The 23,545-nt window shown below is 42.8% G+C and overlaps 2 protein-coding genes across 2 annotated transcripts in view; one reads left to right on the top strand and one right to left on the bottom strand.

Annotated features, from left to right (window-relative positions):
• Positions 1-23,545, bottom strand: part of LOC108620050 (uncharacterized) — a 37,370-nt gene that overhangs the window by 838 nt on the left and 12,987 nt on the right. The window contains exon 2 of the mRNA XM_018016918.2: positions 52-325. Coding sequence (XP_017872407.1) covers positions 52-106 — 55 coding nt within the window. The 5' untranslated portion in view covers positions 107-325. The remainder of the gene's footprint in view (positions 1-51; positions 326-23,545) is intronic.
• Positions 479-6,247, top strand: ENGase (cytosolic endo-beta-N-acetylglucosaminidase). The gene is made up of 4 exons (XM_018016917.2): positions 479-764; positions 4,293-4,530; positions 4,596-4,922; positions 4,991-6,247. Exons 1-4 carry the CDS (start codon positions 611-613, stop codon positions 6,213-6,215), a joined length of 1,944 nt encoding a protein of 647 aa, XP_017872406.1. The 5' UTR covers positions 479-610; the 3' UTR covers positions 6,216-6,247.

Consider the following 23,545-nt stretch of genomic DNA (forward strand, 5'->3'; position numbering starts at 1 on the left):
GCCATTTATTACCTATTTCAATTCGGACCGGGCTGTCCGCCGTATACGTACCGTTATAATAGTGATTGGAGTAACCGGCTTTGCCAGCCACGCGTCCCGCTGGCATTTTGCTCCGTTGATGCGTCTGCTGGTTGCCAAAATAAAAACAAAACGAATCGAAAAAAAAACGCAATAAATTGTGAGCGGGTGAATCCCGCTTCGCTTTTATTTTCCACTTGGCAGCTGTGCCAGCAAACTTTTCGGTCACTTCTCTAATTACAATTTATTTCCAACTGCAGCGCGGCCTTGGCGAGAGGCTGGCAAATTGTTTTCTATTTGCTTGGCGCTGCAAAGAGCAGAGAAATATTACATAATAAAACATGTGCTTATACACAGACGCATATAATATTAATAAATAAACAGTTTCCATTTCAATTTCGAATTCAAATTCAAACGCACAGCCGGCAGCACTGCCAACTGCCGCGCGCTTACCAACACTTGCCGAACAGCTGTTTGCGTGTGTCACCAAAATTGTTTTGATGGCTACTTCTTTTTTTTTCTTCATTCCTTCCCTTGTCTTTTGCTGTGTCGCTGAGTTTTCCCCATCATTTCGGATCAGCCTGTCGCGCAAATGGCAGAACGAAACGTCGACTTGCCGCTGCCCGAGGAGCCGTGCCTCGCGGCCGTCGAAGAGGAAGCAGCAGCAGCAGCCGCCACCGCAGATGCGCCGGCTGGCCAACAGCTGAGTTCATGTACCGCTACGAAAATGTGCCCCTGGGGCTGCCGTAAGTACTTTGGCACGCGCTTTGAATGCACTGAATTTGCCGCAAAGTCTGACAGTTGGACAGACAAACTGCACGCTCTCTGCCGCATCTGTGTAGCTCTGGCCAATGGCCATGCGGATCAGCTTCACTGCAGTGCTGATCACAGTGTTTACTCAGTATGACGAATGATTCGTGGCAAGTTCGGGAAATTCGACAAAGATAACAGAGGGAATTTACCTAATAGACTGAGTGTGTGCTTAAACACCGTTATCTATTGAGTTGTTGTCAATGGGAAGGCTAGTACAGTATAGCCTGCCTAGTGCGGAAAGAAAGCTTTTTCCTTATAGTGCGAATCAGGATCTCTTTAAAGAAAACTTCGCTCGAAGCAAATTTCATTTAATTTAATATAAACTTTAGCGTAGAGAAATTAACTTTATAAGGTTAGGCACCCTGATAAAAAGTATCCGACTAAAATATACTCCTTTTAGAGTTTATTTTCATACAGAAATGTAGGAACACGCCTAAAACTAAAGCACAAAATAATGGGATCCAAGATTATATTTATTAACATTTAAAGTATTCTACATAACATACATTACAGCCATTTGAACATTCTGAACAAGGAAGTGTATTTATCTATATACGGTTATATAAAGTGTGGGGTCTACCAAGTGCACTCAATGATGATAAGAGTAAAGATAAAATATACTTCAGATTTCTCTGAAATTGTCCAGCTATGCTACAGATATTCGATGCGCTATAACTTAAAGCATGTTGTGATTGGCGAACGTTTTTCTTATTGAAGCTGCACTGTACATACATTTGTTTACACGATCCATAAAGAGAGACAGAGAAAGAGAGAGTGGCACAACTGTTGCCGGATAATCAGCTAATGTTTGCTTATCAAATTGCATTCACCAGGGAATTAGGAGTGATTGACTTTCTGTTAAAGTTCTATAGCGATAGGTACTTGAAAATTGGTGCATATATCCCTTAGTATCGCCAGTTTATACAGTGTTGTAGAGCGTGGGGATTTCGGAAATATTAAACACAAATTCTGTTATCGAGCTTTATTAACATTATTTAAAACATAAATTCTGTTATCGAAGACTCTATTAAAACTATAGATTGGCGAATAGGAGTAATCGGAGTCTATAAAATGAGTTATTCTATCTAATTAATTGATCATATTTATGTAACCCACATGTTAAAGTATATACGAATATGTGATGTGCTCCAAATTCGTTTTCCTTACGCTTTCCTGAATGAGTATAAGTATATAATTAAAATTGTGTCCAATTCGCTCCATACAGTCATACCTTATAGTCCATATACTTAAAATTATGATTAATACCGCTGTCAAGCCGCTTTGATAAGTTATCTGACCCCATTGAAGACCTTTTTATACACTAATGGTTTTAATAAAAGTTGTAGCAGGCAGAAGGAGGCGTGGCAGACCCTACAAAGTATATATATTCTTGGTCAGCTGAGTTGATTTAGCCCTATCTGTCTGTCTGTCCCTTAGTCCGTCCGTCCGTCCGTATGTATGAACGCGTCGATTTCAGAAGACATAAGAGTTAGAGACTTGAATTATCATTCATAAACTGTGATAATATGATACGTAGTCAATTTTAATTGAAGCTCTATCACTTATACATATATGTGTATAATTAGTCATTCATATATTTTCAAATCGTATATCCAGTACTACTCTTTCTATAAGAAGCCTCTTTTTTAAAGGTAATTTCGTAGCTCTCTTCAATATAATCTATTTTATATTCTTTTAGATAAAGTACCTTTTTATTTGGCTTATGTTTCGTGTAGTATATCACGGCTAACCTTATAACCAGAAGTGTATGCGTATAGATCTATGAATATATGTATATCAGAAACTAGCATTCGATGGGGCTTGCCTGCCTCTAGGGCTGGTCTAATCAACGCGCATTCAAGCTCTGAATAGCGCACACAAATAGGGGAGATATGAATATTCGCCTGGCCTCGCTGAACTCTCATTGATATTCGGGGCGGTGTGCGAGTGTAAAATCCATATCCTTGCAGCAATGATAGATTAAAGTTCCGCTCAAACGCCTCGTTGGCTTCCGTAAGCGCACAAATTGCACAAAACTGCTCCAGCCACCGGCCCCTGGGCCCAGCCCGCAACCCTCTAGCCCCTAGCCCTCGCCACCTCTGCCCCATTGACGTTCTGACGGCGCAAACTTTTACCACAACAGTCGACGTTGCAGGACATTGCGGATGTTGCTGACGCTGATGCTGATGCTACCATTGCATTTGCAGGCACTGTTGCTGCACATTAGGAACTGCAATTGAAATGCTGCAATGGGTGTCGGGTTGTCTGGATGCTCGGGCTGACCGCATGAATTATTCACATAATCAAGATTGAATTTTACTTTGCAAATTCTACCTTTAAGATTGCCTAAAATTGAGTCGCATTAAAGTTGCGTCGAGCCCGAGGCCAAGCGGTTCAAGTGGTCGTACGAGCAAATCTCAAGGCGAGATCTCGATCAAGCAAGAATGAGAGTCCTTCAGCTACAGCTTTATAGCTATATAGAACGAGCTAGCAATAGAGACTCGTAAAGTTTAGATATATAGATAATCTAAGTTTATTTAGATTTCTTTCTCTCTCTCGGACAATCTATGTATGTGTGGATTTCTCTCTCGCGCTCTCTTAACTTCTCTCTCCCTCTCATCCTTCTCTATCGCTCACCCGGATAATTTAGGTAAATTTAGATCGCTGCCTTGGATAATTTAAGATTCCTAAAACTCTCTCCGATAATTTCTGTATACATAGATTTCTCTCCCTTTTCCTCTCTGGGATAATCTGTGTATTTTCTCTCTTGCTCTCTCTCGGATAATCTATGTATATATAAATTTCTCTTTCTCCAGATCTCGGATGATGCAAGTATTCGTAGATATTTGTCTCTTTCTCCCTCTCTCTATCTAAGTAGATCTAAGTATAAGTTCTCACTCTTTCTTTCGGATAATCTATGCATGTTTAGATTTCTCTCTTTTTCTCTCGGATGAGACAAGTATAAGTAATTATTTGTTTCTCTCTCTTTTGGATGTTAGAACTATGTATATGTAGATTTTTCTCTTTATCTATCTCTCGGATGCTCTAAATACGTGTTCTCCCTCACTCTTTACCAATCTATAAATAATATAAATATAGAGCACCGACTGTTCATAATAGTTCGTAGAGCTTCATTCCAATTTCAATTTTCGCAGTTGGGGCTGCTGGGGCAGAGGGAGGTTTGCCTCTACTTGGGAGCTCGACATTGAGCGAGCTAATCGCTTACGGTTCGCCTTGAAAGTTTGCGCCTAAGGCGGATGCAGCGCATTTTTCTAAGTTTGCGATAAAAGTGCAGAAGGCCATGCGGACTCTGATAAATGCAGCTGTGGCTGACGGCGCTGGAGTCATTTAGCTGGCAACAGCTGCAGCTGCAGCTGCATTGGGCACATTCACGTATTCGCGCATTCCCGTATTCGCTGGCCACATGCAAGCGACTCTAACAATAACAAGCGCCATTGCAGCCAAGCTGGAGGCGGAGCCGATCAGGGACAACAGGCAGCTGCTGGAGTTTCAGGTGCGCAGTCGCGACATCGACTGGAAGCTCTATGTGCGGCCGCTGGACACGCAGGTGCGCGGGGAGGCTGTCTACCTGGACAGGCAGTCAGACTTGCTGAGCAACCATCGGCGCACGGTGAGCAGGAGCGGGCGGCGCGAGCTGCTCGTCTGCCACGACATGATGGGCAACTACTTGACGGATCGGTAAGTGTGCGCCAGCACTCGGAATACATATGTGACGGCAGCTGAGCCACCGGCTTTCCTTGCAGGCACTACCACAGCTCGCAGAAGTACGACGACTACCGCTTCATGCACTGGTCCGCCGTCGACTACTTCTGCTACTTCAGTCACAACTACGTGACCATTCCGCCGAGCGGCTGGCTGAACGCCGCCCATCGGCACGGCGTCCCCGTCCTGGGCACCTACATAGCTGAGGGCAGCACCGGCAGCAGGCTGCTCCACGAAGTCCTCGCCAGCGCCGAGAGCGTCCAGCGTGCGGCCACTGCCATGACGCGGCTCTGCCTCCACTTCGGCTTCGAGGGATGGCTGGTGAACGTCGAGTGCCAGGTGCGCCCCGAGGCAATGCCCAATCTCTAGTGAGTAACAGCAACTGAAACCAGAGTCCCTCAATCTTGTTCACCCAACACCCAATCCTACTCCGCAGCCTGTTTGTGGAGGAGCTGCGCCGCCTGACCGAGGCGCAGGTGCCGAGCGGACGCGTCTTCTGGTACGACAGCGTCGTCAGCAGCGGCGAGCTGCATTGGCAGAACGAGCTGAACGACCGCAACGTGCGCTTCTTCCGGGCCAGCCACGGCACCCTGATCAACTACTCGTGGGACGATCGCAGCCTGGCCAACAGCGAGGCGACCATTCAGCGCGAGGGGGCGCCGCCGCACCGCCTGTTCATGGGCCTGGACGTGTTTGGGCGCGGCCAGGTGGGGCGCTTCCGCAGCGCCCAGACCCTGGCCAGGATTGCGGCGCGCGGCTTCTCCGCGGGCATCTTCGCGCCCGCCTGGTGCTTCGAGACCCTGCAGCAGTTCAACTACAACATACGCGACAGCAGCGGCGACGAGTCGGTGAACGCCGCCTTCCTGCTCAGGAACGAGTACTGGTGGGCCCGGCTGTGGCCCAGCCTGGCCACGCATCCCTATCGCCGGCTGCCCTTCTACACGAACTTCTGCGTGGGCTCGGGCCGCAGCAGCTTCGAGTGCGGCGCCCGCCAGCGCACCGGACGGCCGTTCTTCAACCTGGCGCGCCAGGCGCTGCAGCCGTCGGTGCCGCTGGGCGGGAATGCGGAGCGCAGCTTTGACACCGCCTACGCCGGCGGCTGCGCGCTGCGAATCGTGAACTATGTGCGCGCCTTCCGGCTGTTCCTCACCGAGTTCCAGCTGCCCCAGGGCATCCTGCTGCTGGGCTACGCCTACAAGATAAGCGCCCCGGACGAGAGCCACGCGCTGGACGTGGTGCTGCGGCTCTGCCCGCCCCAGCAGCCCATGCAGGACGTGTATGTCTTCTGCGGCGACTACGGGGAGAACGTAATCACGCAGAGTACCTGCTACATCTCGCCGGTAGGTGGCGCGCTGCCGCCCAGCCTCCTGCACGAGCAGCTGCCCCTGGAGCGCGGCGCCCTGGGCGAGAACTGGCGTGTGCGCTACTATCTGGCCAGATTCGATGGACCCGTGCAGCTGCAGGACATCGGCGTGCTGGGCCGACGGCCGGACCAGTCCACCTCCGAGGCATACATCGGCGCCATCTATGTGCACGGCCTGCAGCCGGACGACTGGGAAAAGTTGCAGCCCAGCCACCGGATCAATATTCCACTGTACAGCCAACAGCTCTGGCGGCAGCACGAGATAATTGGGAACAGCGCAGCCGACAGGGCTGCCTAAAATAAACCAAGTGCATTTTATATACATGCAAATCAGTTTTCTCTCTCTCTCTCTCTCTCTCTCTCTCTCTCTCTCTCTCTCTTTTATCCCTCCCTCTCTCAAGCTGCCCCTTTTGATTAAGTGCTTTCAAGTTGGTTTCATCTCTGATTCGTTGGCAACATTTTGTGCTGGTAAGATTATCTCTGGTAGAACTTTAACAAGAGTTTGTGCACTTTGAAGCCAGGTCAAGTGCATTGGCCCAGTCGGGGCTTTTGGCTATACCATAAACTGATTCACTTAAGACTTTTATATCAACCATAAACTTTTTAGATTTGTTATTTTTGCTTAGCCAAAATCAAATCTGCTTTATAGAGGAGACAAAGCAAAGCTATTCGCCTTGCATTGCCTGCAAGGGTATTTTATACTCATTGAAAACGCGTTTTTAGGGTATACTGTTTCTGTGAAAATGTGTGTAACTGGCAGAAGAAGGCGTGGCAGATCCCACAAAGTAGATGTATTCTTGATCAGGACGACGAGCTGAGTCTATTTAGTCCTCTCTCTGTCCATATGCGTGTGCAATATGTATGTATGTATATGTATATGTATTCTTGATCAGGATAACGAACAGAGTCGGTTTAGTCCTGTGCTTCTGTCTGTCCATATGGGCGTACAATAGTCGCTATGAAGCACGCACGGATCAAGTTTGCTTCAAAATATCGATAGCTTCTGCTCGATTATCGATCAAAACAAATCAGTTATCATTCTGTCTCGTACTTTAGAGATGGGGTACACATTTTGTATTTACTGGGCTGTTTTGACAGAGACGGACAGAATACGCCGTACTGGGTCAAGGCGATCATTTGAGAGATATCATATTCATATAGTGATGTCAGATAATCTACTGTACTACAACAAAAACACGGGTCTATCGAATATGGGCAGCCTTGTAGAGTTGAAAATATGGTTGATATGTAAATAATTTTGCATATTCACTATAAGCACTGTGAGGGTATCTTCTAGTCGAGCAGTCTCGACTTAGGCACTTTGCATCCTGCTCGCCATTATTCATCGGAAGCTGACCAACAAACTGCTCTGCAATTTTCGTAGACTTTTACGTTCTTCAGTTACGCAAATGTGGGCATGGAATGCCGCCGCCCCTTGCCCCCTTGCCCCCTTGCCCCTGTGGCCCATTGTCCGTTGCCCATTGCCAACTGCCCTTTGGCCTATGGCCTGTACTTTTCATGTCAGCTTGGTCACTTGACCATCAGTCAACTTCACTTGCAGCGCTTTGTGTGCGGCCTGTGGGCGTGGCACGTGCACATGTAGCCCATGGTTAATGGACGGAAGGAGTCTTCCACAATTTGTTTGCCAAAGGCGTTCCCCTCCCTCCAGAATTTGACGCCGGAAAAACTCGCTCAATTTTGGAGGCAGCCATAAAAAAAACGTGTGCCACAAATAGAGAAGTGGAAGAGATAAAACACGCCGGCCAAGCCAACAGGACAATACAATGCTTCAAGCTACACACAGGCCAAGCTTTTTTTTCTCGTCTTTCTCCTTGGTCCGAGTGCAGCGCCCAAAAGCATGCCGAGTGCATGGCTCAGTGCTGTTCAAACTGTAATTTCACACGGCTTTCGCTTGACCAGCTACAGCACAGAGCACGCCCACATATTCACACACACACACACATGCATATGAACATATATTCGATATTTTGTATTCAGCGTGCAGTGCGTGACATTTTGCCTACATTTGCATATATGTAAATATTTTGTGTGTAATATATGACGTATATGTATATATTGGGTATATACATAGATCTGTAGGTGAATGGTGTAAATTTGTTCTCCTCTTTTCAATATTGCCTGTCGATAATGTGTTAAAAGAGGATGTCCGCTTATGCATATGGGAAACAGAGAGAAGAAAACAGCGAATGTCCTCGAAAGGATTTTTGATTAGATGTAAGTAAGCATTATTGCACTATTAAGGAACCTGGGGACTTTAGTATAAGATTCCTCAATAAATGCTTCATATGTAAAGTTCCATTAGAAGCTCTGTCGAGTGGTGAGGCATCCTAGGTTACACATTTCCAACAGGATGGCAGCACCAGCTCAAGAAGAAGACTATTTGAGAAGATTATTGATAGAGCAAAGACGTAATCACAGTGTTTTGAAAATGTATAAAGTGAACCATTATATTCCTCAACGCTCTACTTAATTATATTCATATACTATTAGTTATTATAAACATAAACAATTATTTCATATATATTATTACTGGTTGCATATGTATGTACATACATTCGCATATTTCAATATGTTTAGCTTGATTTGATGAAAGCAAGTCGTGAGCGTTTCTAAGCTCACATTTATCAACACCCCCAACTTTGCCACACATTAATCAACTGCTATCATATTTGAGGGTTTATTGGCAACATTGCGCCTTAAATCTCTGCCCATTAATCTAATACCCTATGCTCTATAAGCATTATTGCCAACTCAATGAGCATCGTCAGAGCTGCAGAGCTCATTAAGTGAAAAAGCACTTCTTGAAACACCCTATCAGGAATGCAAGCAATGATGTCAGCTCATTACAATCTAAATTCTCAAAGCGCTTCATACATGCTTTATAAAACTGTCTTATAACACTTCATTTCTATGCACTAAAAAATGCAGTCAAATCAAATGTAATCTCGTAAATATAATGATCGTAAATATGTATAATGAGCTATGCTCCAATTAGCAACAACTGTATTCTCATCGAGAAATCTTGTTTTGTAATCTTCCGTCAATCACACTACGACTTTTGTCTTCCTTAATTGTCGGAATCATCATTTAGCAATATAGTGTATAGCTACTAGTTATAGTATTATGAATGCTGGGGTTAGTCACACCTCGACTGCCGAGCCCAATAAAACGAATTGCAATAGTGGTTTGATTTTTAAAATCATTTAACAATTTGATTTTTACACACAAAGCCAATTTCCATTGTTTGGTAGAGCAGAGGGTTTGACGAAGACATTAGCATATCTCCTAAGCTCTTCACTATTGTCGATTTTATACCCATTGAAAATGAGAACTGACAGGGTGTAATGGCCTTTCGAAACTGTATGTAACTGGCAAATAAAGCTTCTCATGAAGTACATAAGTTCTTGGTCGCAATGACGATCTCGGACCTAGCAAGGCATATCCGACTGCTCGTATGTCCCTCCGCATGCGATAATCTCGTAAGCCTTAAAAGCTAAAGATATTAAATTTGAAATATACGATATACATATATCTGCAACCATTTGCAGTCTATCTTTTTTCGATAGCTCATTTACTTTATCTTCAAGAAATGTAGTAAGATTGGCATAGCAGCTCTCGCAGGATATAGGGTATATCCTAGTGAGGAATTTCCGCCTGGAGCGCTGCTATTTACATTTAGATTCTTTGTTTTGCTGGAACGTTTATGCAGTTTGCTGTAGCTGACATCTGCTACGCATTTTATGACACAGCCACATAGCTGCATAAATTTGAAGCACATGAGCACAGACTCTGCTTTAAACGAGCTTAAAGGGCTGTCCAGACATGGAGTTATCGGGAACCAGAATATCTCCGATATTTTGGGAAGAGTAAAATAGACAGAAGTTGACAGCCGGTTTTAGTAATTAACTATCAGTTAACCCTTAGAAAGATCAAATTTATCGTAGTTCAAGGATTGCTAAAACTTTCAGCTCTCTGTAAAAAATAAAAAAATAAAAATAAAAAATCTTTATATTTTGATTTTTGCGAACAATAAGCAAGGAATTGGTCCAGTAAAAAATTAATGAAACGTCCATTACAGCTAAGTAATATTACAGCTACTGTAATATGCATACCGATATTATTATCACGGTCGATATCATGGATATGCCAATGACTGAAAGAAGTATGGTTTACGCTTGCCATAGAAAGTCAACACAAACAAAACGCATATATATTCAGTCTCTATTTTATCTAAATGTCACGTTCGCCTAGATTGGCGAGCAAACTATATCGATTAGGCTAGTAGTTCAAATAAAGCATACATAAATACAATATATACCTCCTTTTAATTTAAAGCAGCATTTATGTTAAACAAATCAAAATCCGTCTAGCCTACAATGAAAATTATAGTATATGTAAGTATAAACAAAAATTAAAAAATATATTTATAACATTACGTTAGCCTTATTTTCGCCTTTGATTTTGCTCTGCATTGTATAGAGTTCTCGGTGTTGTTCCGCTAAGTCTCTCATCTAACTTGTTCTGCCAAACTCTCATTTCACGTTGCATTCTTCTTGATTATCAAAACCCTTGCAACCCTTGCAACACGTTCGCCGAATACTATGCGAAAATGTTTGCGAACATCATTTTTAAAAAACCTTTGGATTGTGAACATACATGTTTATTAACACAAAAGGCACGAGGAAAACGAGCTTCGACAGCGAAAACATTCAATTTCCTATCCATTTTGGCACGTGCTGACTGTCCGAAACATTTCTAGAAATGATCATCGTGCGAACAATCGAATCCATTGTCGAACATGTTTGCACACGCACAAGCACACGCAAAATAGAAACATTTCTATTTTCGTACGAAAATATTCCATATTCGAAAATTTGACGAACACAATATTTTTGTGTAATAAATTCGACTGTCGGTACCCTGCTTTTTTCTCTCTTATTGACAATCCACTCTCTAATTGTCCTGCTAGCTTACTAGAATAGTACGAGGTGCTAGTTTCCTTCTCATACCACTGCAAATAGGCAAGCTTGACATATTTACTAGCGGAACGTCACAATATCACTCCGCTTACATGAAGGTAGTTTCCTGTGATATTTTACCGATGCGACAGTCATATATGTGTATATAATGTCCCTCTGTCCGTCCGTCCGTCCGTTCTGCCCCACTGAAGCTGGAGGATTTAAATTTAATTTTCTAAAGTGTTAAGGTTGTTCTCGATCCGCCCACTAGGGGCGTGGCAAATCAGAAAATGCATTTTCCGGTATGACAGAAATCATATTAATTGAAGAGAGAGAAAATTTAAATTTGGCCAACCGCAAAAGTTTATATCTCCTACAGCTTAAAAGCCAGAAGCAGCAGTTACGTTACTTATGGCTCGTTCTAAAAACTGGCCAAAAATTACTCGTCCACGCCCAGTGGGGGCGTGGCGAATCGGGAATAACTTTATTTTCAGCAGCACTATAGCTAGAAACCCCAGATTTTACGACTAAAATGCTTTTAGCATCGTCTATTGAATTGCACAAAAAGAATATATCTCTATATATATATATGTAGTTATATACCGTTTGGGGGTGTGGCAAATCGAAAATTGGGATATTTACTTGTTTATTTATAGTATTGTTTCAATATACATATATAAGTCGAGCTGATTTGGGGTCGAGCTCTATTCTCACTGCCTGAGTCTCCCCATTCACACAGTCTGTGGCGCTTGCAGTAGATTCTTGGTTTTCCACGCTATTGCCTAGTTCAAATACCAGCAACGCTGCTACCCATCTCATTCCGGCTCGTACTCAGTCCACTCCCATGTCCACTCACATATTCGCACTTCCAGTCCCGGGCTGCCCAAGCAGCAGACAAAGCCAGCCTGAGAGTGTCTAACTAGCTGTTAAGTCATCTCTGCTAAATAGTTTGTGTTGGCAAAATACAGTTTGACAGCAAGTTAAAGTGTCCATAATCACATCTGCTCCGCTGTCAATTGAAAGGGATGAGCCCGAGGGCAGACGAGGAGTGGAGGGGGACAACAGTGTTGTCCATCATCTTACGCCATGGACGATTGGGTATTCACAATGAAGTGGCAAAGAGCCGGGAAGTGGATAAAGGCCGAGCGCTTGCCCGGCCAGCAGATACCCTGCCTCTGAAATAGCCCGAACATTTCTGTTTGGCCAGGATGCATTACCTGCTGGACAGTGCAAACTCTTAGATACTTTGAGCATTTCTCTTCCTTCAGCTGTGACTTTTTGCATTTTGCTGCCGTTGACATCATTTTTGCATGCATGAGAGCATCTAAGGCCAGAGCTAAACTTCTCTGCCCCAGTCGCTGCTCCACCCACACGCCCATACGCCCAGACGCCCATACGCCCACTTGCACTCAAAGTTTTTTCATCGTGCCCTTTTATTTGTTTAGTTTTCGCTCTTGTTGCTTTTCTTTTTTCCTGCCTTGCCGGGCAACTTGTGCTGCGCTATCGCTCTGGCTCTTCCTCTGGCTGTTGCTCTGGTTCTGGCTCGACAGAAGTCGACTTTGCAGCGCGCTGAAGCGGAAGCGTAAACGCAGCTTTGCTGTTGGCGTTCGCCTGTGATTAGTTGGGGTCGGGTCTGATGGGCTGCTGCAATGAAAAGGCCATTCGAAGCACGCCAGAGCCGGAGCCCTGCTCCGGGAGGCATCATTAGCATTACGGGCTTTCGGTCAGGCCAGGCTAGGCCCGGTCAGGCCGAGCTATCAGTGTGATTTGTTAACATCTGGATTATGCACAGCTTCCGCTTCCTCTCGCCAGCAAAGCCCGGAGAGCGATGAGCTGAGCTTCCATTCAATTTGAATAAGCAGCATTGAAACCAAAGGAATATGCACTCGCCCACTCCTGTCGTCCATCTAACTCATTCGGAAAATGTTGTTTGTGGCTCTAAATCAGCCAAGAGCAACAATTGCAACAGAAACAAAAACACACACAACAACAACAACAACGGCCAAGTTACATAGATATTTGTGCTGGCTGGAATTTTCGTTGGTTGACCCAGTTTTCTAGCTTTTGGGCCCGGCCAACCGGCGGCGAACCGCTGGCTGGGGTTTTTCTGGTTTTGCCATTTATTTTGCATTTCCAACGTTATTTCCCATAAATGTACACGAAATTGTTAATTTAATAGCTGACTGCAGCAGCCAGCCATTGTCAAATGCCGCAGGATTTGCCTACGTGTGTGTGTGTGTGTATGTGTGTGCATTTATGCATATGACAGTTATTGTTACTGCTACAATGCATTCCATTGCCTTAACTACAGCTGTCATACATATGAATAAATAAATGCACAAATTTAAACGAGTTTCGTTATGGTTTATTATTTAAGGCTACAGCTTGAAGGTTCGACCCGATACCTCAAGTCCCTGCTAATTGGCTAGATAAGGCCGGACAACCTAATTGGAACAAGTCTCAGCATGCCAGTACAGTCGGATGAGCTCTCTTGAGGCCATTCAGGCACACATAATGCAGGCAATGGGATAATTGGTTTCAGCTCTCGTATGATTTAGTCACACTCATCTCCGCTAAGCTAATCATCGCTCCACAGTGTAACGCATTTTATTTAATGCTCGTAGCTAACATTTAAGAATTGAATATTTTTTGTTGTCAAAATCTGAATTGATATTGCATTAATGAAATATTTCCATTTCAAACCTCAATTTCCAAAATATACCAAAATATTCAATTTTCTCTATTTGCCAATTCTTAATTATAATATATCATTTGAGGCTAATCAGCGAAGAACATTAACAGATGTTTGCAGCAATTAAATTGTTCGGTTTTGGAGCTCGCTTTCTAAAATAAACCAAAATAAGTTGTTTCTAAATTTTCCACGCCCTCAATAGATAATGATGGCACCGGTAACTTATACCTTAAATTTACAGTTTCTTTATAGAAGATATGGGTTTTCCCGATTTTACACATCCCCAGTGAGCCTAAGAAATATTTTAATTCATGGAAAGGCTTTAGATCTAAGGTTCAAAGTCTAGTGAAACTACAGAGGATTATATAAGAGGCACCCAAAGAGGTGCAAACCTTATCGTATATTCATCGATAGAGAAGATTACCAAATAATAAAAAATTAAAGCATTTTGTAAATATTAAAAATATAAACATTTGCAGTTTTCTACGTCGTCCTATGTAGATATATTCGCCATATCTTTTGATCTTGTCAACCCGAGCTATATTCTCATTTTCAAGTAAATAGCATCAATCGCAGATTAACGAACGACGGATATACGCTTGGATACACGAACGGATATACAGACGGATATACGGACGAAAGCACGAACGGACGCAGCAACGAACGAACGGACGGATTTTCGGCGGAAAACGGATGGACGGATGGGCGAACGGAAGAACGGATAGACGGGCGGACAAACAGGAGGACGAATCTTGTACAAAATCCATATACTCATTTCATGTCGTGAATGAGCATAATCACGTATGTGCATTGTAAAGATCAGCTTAATTTAGAATTGATAATAATAAATAATAACAGTTAATCAAAAATCGAAAGACAATCCTCTTGGACCAAGTTCCAATGAACGATGCAGATAATTCGTTGATCACCCTCTAGAGCAACTTGTGAGCCAACAGCGAGTCCTGACATTTCTAGGTCCACAACTACAAGCCGGATATGCACAAAGTTTGTATTCACACTAACATACAATGAGGTGGACTTATAAAACTATGAAGAGTCTAGTCATATTCCTTTTGTCAAGCTGCAGCGTTGATGCTACCTCTAAGTAGACTGAAAACTGCATGGTGATTTCAGATGTGCCACGCCTACACATATAAATACTCAAAAGTATTGCAAACAACGACACGAACTCCGAGTCGTAGATTATGCAAAACTAATATACCCTCATGTTCACTTAACAATGAGCATTATCAGTTGATTATGAACTGAAATTGATTTCGAAAATGCAGCGCTCTGCTGATGAGTCTCTTTGGGAATGTAAATATGAAAAGTTCATAAAACATGGCCCAAGTGAAAGGGAAACCGAGAGCAGCTCGTCCTCAACTCGCTGGATTAACTTTTCTAATAATCCAGCAGTTTGCCAGTCAACACAAATGAGGATAATAGAAGCTATCAATGTCATGCAGTGTCAGAAGCGAAAATTTCAACGAAAATTTGATCCGAGTTGCCGGAAAACAGGGAAAAACTTTACACAATTCGCATGGCCAAGGCGAAGCGACGTGCTCGACATGCTTTTGTTCCAATTATAATAACATTTAAACTGTCTGTAGCCCGCAACCTGCAACCCGCAATCCGTAATCCGTAATCCGTTTTCCGTAACCCGTAGTCCGTAGTCCGTAGTCCGTCATCAGTTGCTGCTTACCCATGGCTCGGTAATAATATTTCACACACTTAAATCGAGTGCAGCGCACACAAAATGCAATGTGCGCAATTTCCGATCTCCATTCTCCGTTGGCAATCTGTCACGTTTGTCCCTGCGTGTGCATGTGTGCTTGGCTTTTATTCTTTGCTACTCCTGCTGCTGCTGCTGGGCATCATTATAACACACTAATGAGTTTCCGTCCGTCCGGCATCTGACAGTCTTGCCATTTCGCAATTCGCATAAATTAAAGCCCACTTTCGGGGCAGCGCTTTAACTGCAACAATGTTGATCGAACAACCTGGGAACAACAGGCACAGCCATTAGTGTGTGACCTTTTTGCGGCTGCACACGGCTCGACTTAAAGTGCAGCCTAATTTGTCCACATCCTTACTTATTGATGGACTTGTGCCTCTGCTGAAAAAGGCTTGAAAGGTCAACTGGGCTCAAATAGAAACGCAATAAGCAAGAGTGCTGTAGTCGGGTGTGCTCGACTGCAAGATACATACGTCGATGCATATATATCGATATATCTATATGTCAGTATATCAATATAATAATTATAAGAATTTATCAATATCTCAATACATCTACATATGAATACATCAGTAAATCTATATATCAGTAATTTAATATGTCTATATATCTATCTATATATAAATTTACCAATGTATCAATATCGAGAATCCTTTAGTGCAATATTAAATACTGCACCCCAATCGAGTCTGTTCATTATTGAGAAAATGAAGAGAGAGACCTCAGCAGCGAGCTGAAGAAACTAGCAGGAAATTAAATAAAGCAAGCAATAAATAAAATGCTTAAGAGAGGAAGCATGTGAAATGAATTTATAATTCGCGCTCACCCAAACTCTCCTCACGATATTTTGTTCCCCAGAACTATTCACTGAGATGCTGTGGGCTGGCCGTATGAGTCCCACACTCGTCTGCACAGTCGGCTCCATATCATTCGGCACCACAGTATCAGCTATCGCCGCCCACTCGCACCACGCCCTGCTCGGTGAGCTCTGCCGAAACTATTGCCATGGCAAAAGCAAAAGCAAGGGCAACAGAAAATCCGCAATATATTCCGATGTCCGTTCAGCAATTAAATCTATTTAAGCCGCGCCAGCAGTACATATTACACGAATGCTATTCAACAACAAAAACAGATTATATAAGGGAGCCGAAATCGTTTGAAAATGGCCTGGGCAGTGGTCCTAGTGATGGCTTAGCAGCCGAAATGGCAGATGATGCAGCTGTGCACAAAGCTCTGCTCTCGCTTATTTGCATAAACAATTACAACTCTCAGAATTTCTCATCAAATTATTGAAATGAAATTCAGCTTCCTTTCAGTGCCATTTGAAATTGCATTACTCACTGCATATTAAATAAAACTTATACCATATCTGAAAATACCTTTTGAGGCTGGCATACAAATCACACAGAAGCAAATCAAACTCAGCTCTAATTTAATTCCATTATTTCACAGATAATATTCCTTGGCCTTGCCATCCTCCCATTCCAAACATTCTCCTTTTTGCACTTAAAGTAACACAAATCAATAGATCGGATCTATTCTCGTTACACGGCGACTCAAACTATTTCGAAATATTGCTGTTATATCAGCCTATTTTTATATTCTATTTTTGTATTTTATATGTATTTTTATAAATATTAAATTGCTTTAAAACAGAATATAAATATGTATTAATATAAGCCTAAGGCCTAGATAACATAGCTCAATGCACAAGGATTATATTTTAAGCTGCAGTAGTTTTAAGGTTGGATACCATATTTATTTATTCATTCATATGGGACACTTTATTTCTAATAAAAAAATATGACATATAACACATAAAAAAAAAAGCTCATTCACTAAAATGGCAAAGCAAATAAAAAGTAAAAATATATAAGAAAATTATGTCAGCTCTCTATCAAAGATGATTGAAATGTATTATAATTTTTTATGCACATATGTTAGATTAACTGCAAAAGCTAATAACTTATAGCAATTTCTATTTTCAATGGAAGAAGAATTGTTAAAAAAAAATAAAATAAAAGAAAAACTGGAGGTTAGAGGTGAAGTTACATAGCTGTTTAGTCCACGTGTCACGTCTCTAGCTTTTCTAGATAGCAAGAGAGAATAGTTCATGCGAATGGACCAGCGAACAGAGAGACAGACTGCTCTAATCGAACTCAGCTCAGACTCCTGCTCAAGGATAAATAAGCTTATTGGTGTCGGCCACGCCTTCAGCTGCCTTTTCCTATTTTTAATGGGCCTAAAACACTCAAACCTCTCAAATAAAACCGAACATTCATTAAAATACTAGTAAACTGACTTGAAACTAGTCAAATGAAGTTGAAGCCTTCAGCCTGCTACTCAGCCTCAGCAGTCCGTAAGCTCAAGCAAATTCTTATTGGACAATGTCTAATTGGGAACTAAAAGTATTCGATGAAGAGAGAACGGAAAACTCTTGTGACACTGCACTACGGGAGAAAAGTTTTCTCCAACTTAATGATTAATTGACTCAATTGAGGCTGCGCCTCGATTGCCATGGCCTGGCGAGATATTGCTCTCATAAATCGTATTTGCAGAATATTTGCAAATGTTTGCATTCTGGCCAAACTTTGATTAATAGCTCCAGTTTCTTGGCAGCTGCTCCTATTGGACCGAGATTATTGCAAGCATGAACTGAATAGAGTCTGCAGCTCAGAGTAGTGCGAGCTCAGATCAAGTCGACTGATGTGCAGTCGCTCCCCATTTGGCATTGCTTACGTGATTATGACTTGACTGAGCACGAGTAAAAGACGAGCTGCGTGGAGAGGAAAATGTTTAACGTAGCCGGCATCAAATGAATACCAAATCACGCTTTGCAATATTTCTCATTTATTCACTCATTCCGCATGCACCGAGCGAGTCGCGCGGCGCGTCTCAGGCGCCTTTCGGGGCGCGAGATTGCTGGGGCCGTGTTCAGGTCTAGCGGCGCCTCATAACTCTTGCACTTGCCCAACGAGCGCAGGCGAATGCGAAGGCAACCACAATGCAACAAAACACAGCCCAACCACACAGCACAGCCAGCTGAAAGAAAGACAGTTGAGTGTGCCGGGCGCGGTCGCCCAATTGTTCCCTTTGTGCCGAGTGTATCAGCCAAAGAGCTGTGTGCGGCGTGTTCTTGAAATGTCTAAGTGCCGTCTGCCTGCCTCCCCAGTGGCTGTCCAAATATATGTGTTTATGTGCTCTGTATATTCTATTTATGCCCGCATTTATATATAAATATTTATTTTAGACTTTACATTGCCTGTTTTTAGAGGGCATCATCTAGTCCGAGCTTGGCACTTGAAGAGCTTTGTGGCTGTTGGCAAATGTGCCATCGATTGAGATAGACCCTCTTTAACCTCTGACTCGTATTTACTCTGATTGGATTGTGATTTAGCCTAAGTGCTGGAGCGATAAGTATTTTGGGGCCACCTTGTTATAACAGAAGAAGAATTCCAAATCAGAAGTATCAAATATTTACTACATGCTTTAAATTCATAATTTATATGTTATAGTTTATGTTATAGTTCCCTATTATTATTATAACTTAGCTATTGAATAAGTTATCAAAATAAGTGATCAAGAGCCAGACTTTACTTCGCAGAAGCTTTTCTTAAAGTGGAATAGACCTCAGGGTCTGTAAGGGTGAGCTTGAAGTCCTTTAGGATACATACAGGACATTTGTATACCTTTAACACACTGAAAATGTAAGATGTATCTAACAGACAGAAAGAGGCCATAGAGACGATATGAAGTACAAACATTTTTCATCAGGCAACGTGCTGAGTTTTTAGTTTCAATTAAGCGGCGAAATATAATCAATCGGTCAATAATTTAATAAAATGATTTTAAGATATTTTATGGCATTGCTGAAAATAAAATTTATCGATTATCATATCATTTATCGTGCCATCACTAGCTGAGTTCATCATATCAAGTTGGTGTGACTATTCATCTCTCTATCCGTCTTCCTGTCTGTCTATCTATATATATGTCTTGTTCAATGTCTCTCTGAATATTTGTCATTTCATCTGTCACAGATATAGACGTTGTTTATCTGTCTATCTGTCTGCCAGTTTGTTTTTCCGTCCGTCGGCTCAGTCTTATGATTTCAGCTATCACGTAAAGCGCAAAAGCCAGAGACTTGCAATATAAATGCGAGATTATCACATTTTTTATTTTGTTTGATAACCGATCTCATGTTATATGTTGACTCGGGTCTATCTTGGATTCAGGATGCCTTCACCCTGCTGTCAATGACCATGAAAACGTAATTCAAACACTAAGTGCTTCGGCTTTGACAAACACACGCATCTGGATGTTGTCAAAGTTCTCTTAAAATTTCATTAAGCAAAAGCATTTAGAACAAAAGTTGTTCCACACTTAAGTTTCCATGCTAGTCGCAGTCGCTGCACAGCAGGAAAGGCGAAGCTTGTATATGTGTGTTGTATTTGTGTGTGTGTTTGTTTAAGTGTGTAACATGTGTGTAGCACTCTCACTTGTCCATCCATTGTGATATAGACAGACTCGGGAATCGAATAGTGCACGAGCAATGCTCCCGTTAAAGCTTAATTTGATTGTTGGTAACTAAATCCTGTTAGCCTTTGCTAGGTTAAAGAGTAAACGTGTTTGATTATAGAGCTAGGATAGAGCAACTAAAAGAATCCCCTTATAGCTCTTAATGCACTCATAAAAGAGCAACATTTTATATACATTGTATCTTGCTATACAAAGTATAGCTCCATCAATTTCTGTTTAAGGACCACTCACAACACTTGCTCGAACTCTGTTGGCATATTCAAAGTATTCAACAGAACTGAACATCCCCTCCGTTTTCTCCACTTAATAACCGAAGGATGCCCCATGCTAACAAATGGGTGTAGTTTGTCTGCCAATGTCTGGTCGTTATTTGGCGTCACTTTCGCTGAAAGTTCGGTGTATTAATATTCGTCATTATTTGCGCCTGTCCAAGGTAAGGAGCTGCCTGTACCGCAGGGAGAGCCTTTTAAATTATAATGCGCAAGTGCTGGAGGTCCTGCTGCCAATCAGCCCAGCAATGGGCCGAAGGAGTTTGAAATATGTGGCGTGCAACAAGCGAGGCGGAGTCTTGGCTCTGTGCTATCCCTTGACAACAGAACGTATACGCAATAAATCAGCAAATCGCATCTTGATTGCCTTTGCCCACATGCATGTGCCTCAATATGTATTGTCTAGGCCGAGTTTACATTCTATATGTATGCTCCAAGGAACGGAGCTATAACAAATTTGACGCTGCCATCAGTCAAACATAAACAAGCCAGCCGCTCCCAGTGCCTGTCATCGGCTGCTAGATCAAATCCATTTCGAGAGCTTAACAAATGACCCAATTTATCAACATAGGAGCTGGGAATTTCGGCAGCTCTGCTGCTGGTGCTGCTGCTGCTGCTCCTTCAATTCACTGGCAGACCGATTACAGCGCATTGCAAAAGTTAGTTAATCACTTTGAACACAATTGCCGACTGGTGGCTCTTTTAATATGTTAAGAGCGAACAGATTCGAAATAACTCAGAAAGAGCGATGCAATCGGGCGTTACCGACTGCATAATACTCTTTCGTGCTTTAAAATACAGTTGAGTAGTGTTTGGTAAAGCAGTCAGGAAGACGCAATAAGCTCTTGCTCTGTGTCACGCCCTCTAAAGGCGTCGATGCGATGTATTCTTATATGTTATTCTTATATCTAAATATCTATTCCTATTATTAAGTAACTAACACATATTCTACGCTTCCAGATAGTGTATTTATCGATTAGCCACGCCCTAGTGGGCGGTAAGATCCCAGTTACTTCATCAAATGAGAATACAATCACACACAGATTCCAAATTTCAAGTCTTGTGCAAAACCAATATGCTCGTTTTACTTGGTGAACGAGTATGATGAAGTGTTTTTTAGCCATTTGATGTGAGCATTTTTCAGATGCTATCAACTCGTTACAAAAACAAAATTTAAATGTAAATTGAAAAATGCCTTTTATACTCTGTTTGCCACTGGTGAAGCGAGTATATTGGCTGCCTGCCAAACATATTCACTACGAATATATGTCGACTCGGGGCATACCCGACCTTGACATTCGGTTGATCGCCTGCCTTCATCAGTTTCATCACAAACTCATCCCTTCACTTTGAGCGGCGTCCTTCAGGTGCCTGCTGGCAGAGAGGCTCACAGTTTGAGCGACACTTTGACGTCAGCGCCAATTGTAATACCCTGAGGCCACTGAAAATGGGAATTTGGGGTATGCCGGCTTTGTTGACATGAATGCAACAGGCAGAAACAGGCGTGGCAGACCCCTTAAAGTATATATATTTTGGATCAGGGCTACGAGCTGAGTCTATTTAGCCTCTCAGAAGATATAAGAGCTAGAGACTTGAGGTCCGAGTTTGTTTCCAAAATTCAATAACTAATCCCATATATTTGGCTATCGATTAACAACTACAATATATCGAAAATTAGCTATAAAATTATATCTCCTGCATCTTTCGAGCTAGAGTTTCAAAAACTTAAATATAGATTCATGTGTTTTATATATAAAGTTCAAGTAAATTAAGAAATTAAATATCAGTTCCTCGAAGTGTTCAGGGGATTTCGTAGTCGAGTCGTATCGACAGGAGTTTTCCTATTCGTTTGTTTTTGCGGCTGCTGTTGGTCCCGTTATTTGGCCAGTTGCTACTTCCATGAAAGGGAAATCAGCCCAAGCAGGCAGCGCGAAAATTTGCGCCGTCAGCGCTGTCGACGCCTTCCGTTGATTTTCCTGTCTGCTCGTCTGCTGCCTTTTAACTTGCTTTGATGACGAGCGACTATTGAGCACATGAACTGCCAAATCGCATATAGACCCGACATACATACATATACATATATGTACATATATGAGTTATATAAATATATGTATATGTATATGTGTACATACACATACCATATCCATATAGTTATACTTTCATATGCACAGGGTTGGCTTTTAAGCGCTTAGTCCCTGAGGGCAAGCAAATCGTATCACATCTCTCATACATTATTCGTAATTATGATTATTTTATTCAATTTACTTATTGCTCTATTTTCAGACAAGGTCAAACATTTATACAGGAGAAAGCCTTCCATAAAGGAAAGTGCAGAAGTTAGCTAAAGGTTGGATTTCCTTGTAAGCTTCGTAATCACACAGAGATCAAAAGTGTTCCCAGCTCCAGTTATGACAACTTCAACTTCACAAATTATGATTTACATTAATATAATTATAATTTTAATTTCATTACTTCACAGCTTCCATAATTATTGCCCGCCTGCTGGCTGAACCGCTCCTGCCTATGGACTCAGCTTATTATTATACATAATGTGTTTGTTGTTTACAAGCCTCACGCACTTTTTCATCATAGAACAGGAAGAGGAAGAACTAAAGTTTCGCTCGGCTTTTTTGCCATTGCGGCCGTTTGCGGGCTGCCAACTGCTAGGAGATGTCATAAATAAGCGTTTACAGCGACGTCAGGGCTGCCCCGCCCACCCCTGTCCTGATGTGTGCTCGTCTGGGTCTGGCTCTGGCTGACAGCGGCGGATCTCAGTCATTGTCTGCTTACGCTCTACAGTTTTTGGCCATGTCCATAGCCGTGGCCGTGTCCGTGTCCGTGTCCATGTCCGGATCCATGTTGCCAATTCTCATTGCGAATGGCATATGCAAAGCAAACGTCGCATAAATCAAATTGCCTGGCCAGGAGCGATGCCGAAGCTGCAGCAGAAGCAGAAGCAGAAGCTGAAGCTGAAGCTGGCAAACCGACAAAGAGTCGACACTGAGTAACTGTTGGCACTGGCCGTGCCAATGGAGATGCCAAGGCCTTGCTCTGCCAACTGGCAGGCATAGAGAGGTTGGCCTAGCCTCGGCAGCAGCACGCTCCTGCTTGCTAAGCAGATTGGCCAAGGTCGGGGCTGGACTGGCTGAGGTCGGCCAGTTGATATCTCGAGGAGATTTCATTTCTGGCCTCTGGTTGCGGGCTGCATTCAGCTTTAATGCAGCAGCAATGAATGCATCAGCTCTAGCGGAAGCCCGGGCCGACACAGGAAGCAGCTGCCGGGGCGGATGTTTAGCCGGAAGCAGCAGGTGCGCTGGGCCACTAGGTGGGTGGCATCAGTTCCTTCAGCGCATTAGCTTGAATATTGAAATTTGAATGATGCTGATGCAGCCAGGCACTGCCTGCAATCTGACA

This window comes from Drosophila arizonae, chromosome X (genome assembly GCF_054131065.1).
Source record: "Drosophila arizonae isolate 15081-1271.41 chromosome X, UAZ_ARI_1.0, whole genome shotgun sequence".
Taxonomy (NCBI): Eukaryota; Metazoa; Arthropoda; class Insecta; order Diptera; family Drosophilidae; genus Drosophila; species Drosophila arizonae.

Bases quoted from the DNA above. Each gene is read 5' to 3' on its own strand.
- ENGase (XM_018016917.2), top strand. From the start codon at position 611: ATGGCAGAACGAAACGTCGACTTGCCGCTGCCCGAGGAGCCGTGCCTC. The intron at 4,531-4,595 runs GTAAGTGTGCGC...CTTTCCTTGCAG, and splicing joins GGCAACTACTTGACGGATCG to GCACTACCACAGCTCGCAGA. The intron at 4,923-4,990 runs GTGAGTAACAGC...CCTACTCCGCAG, and splicing joins GAGGCAATGCCCAATCTCTA to CCTGTTTGTGGAGGAGCTGC.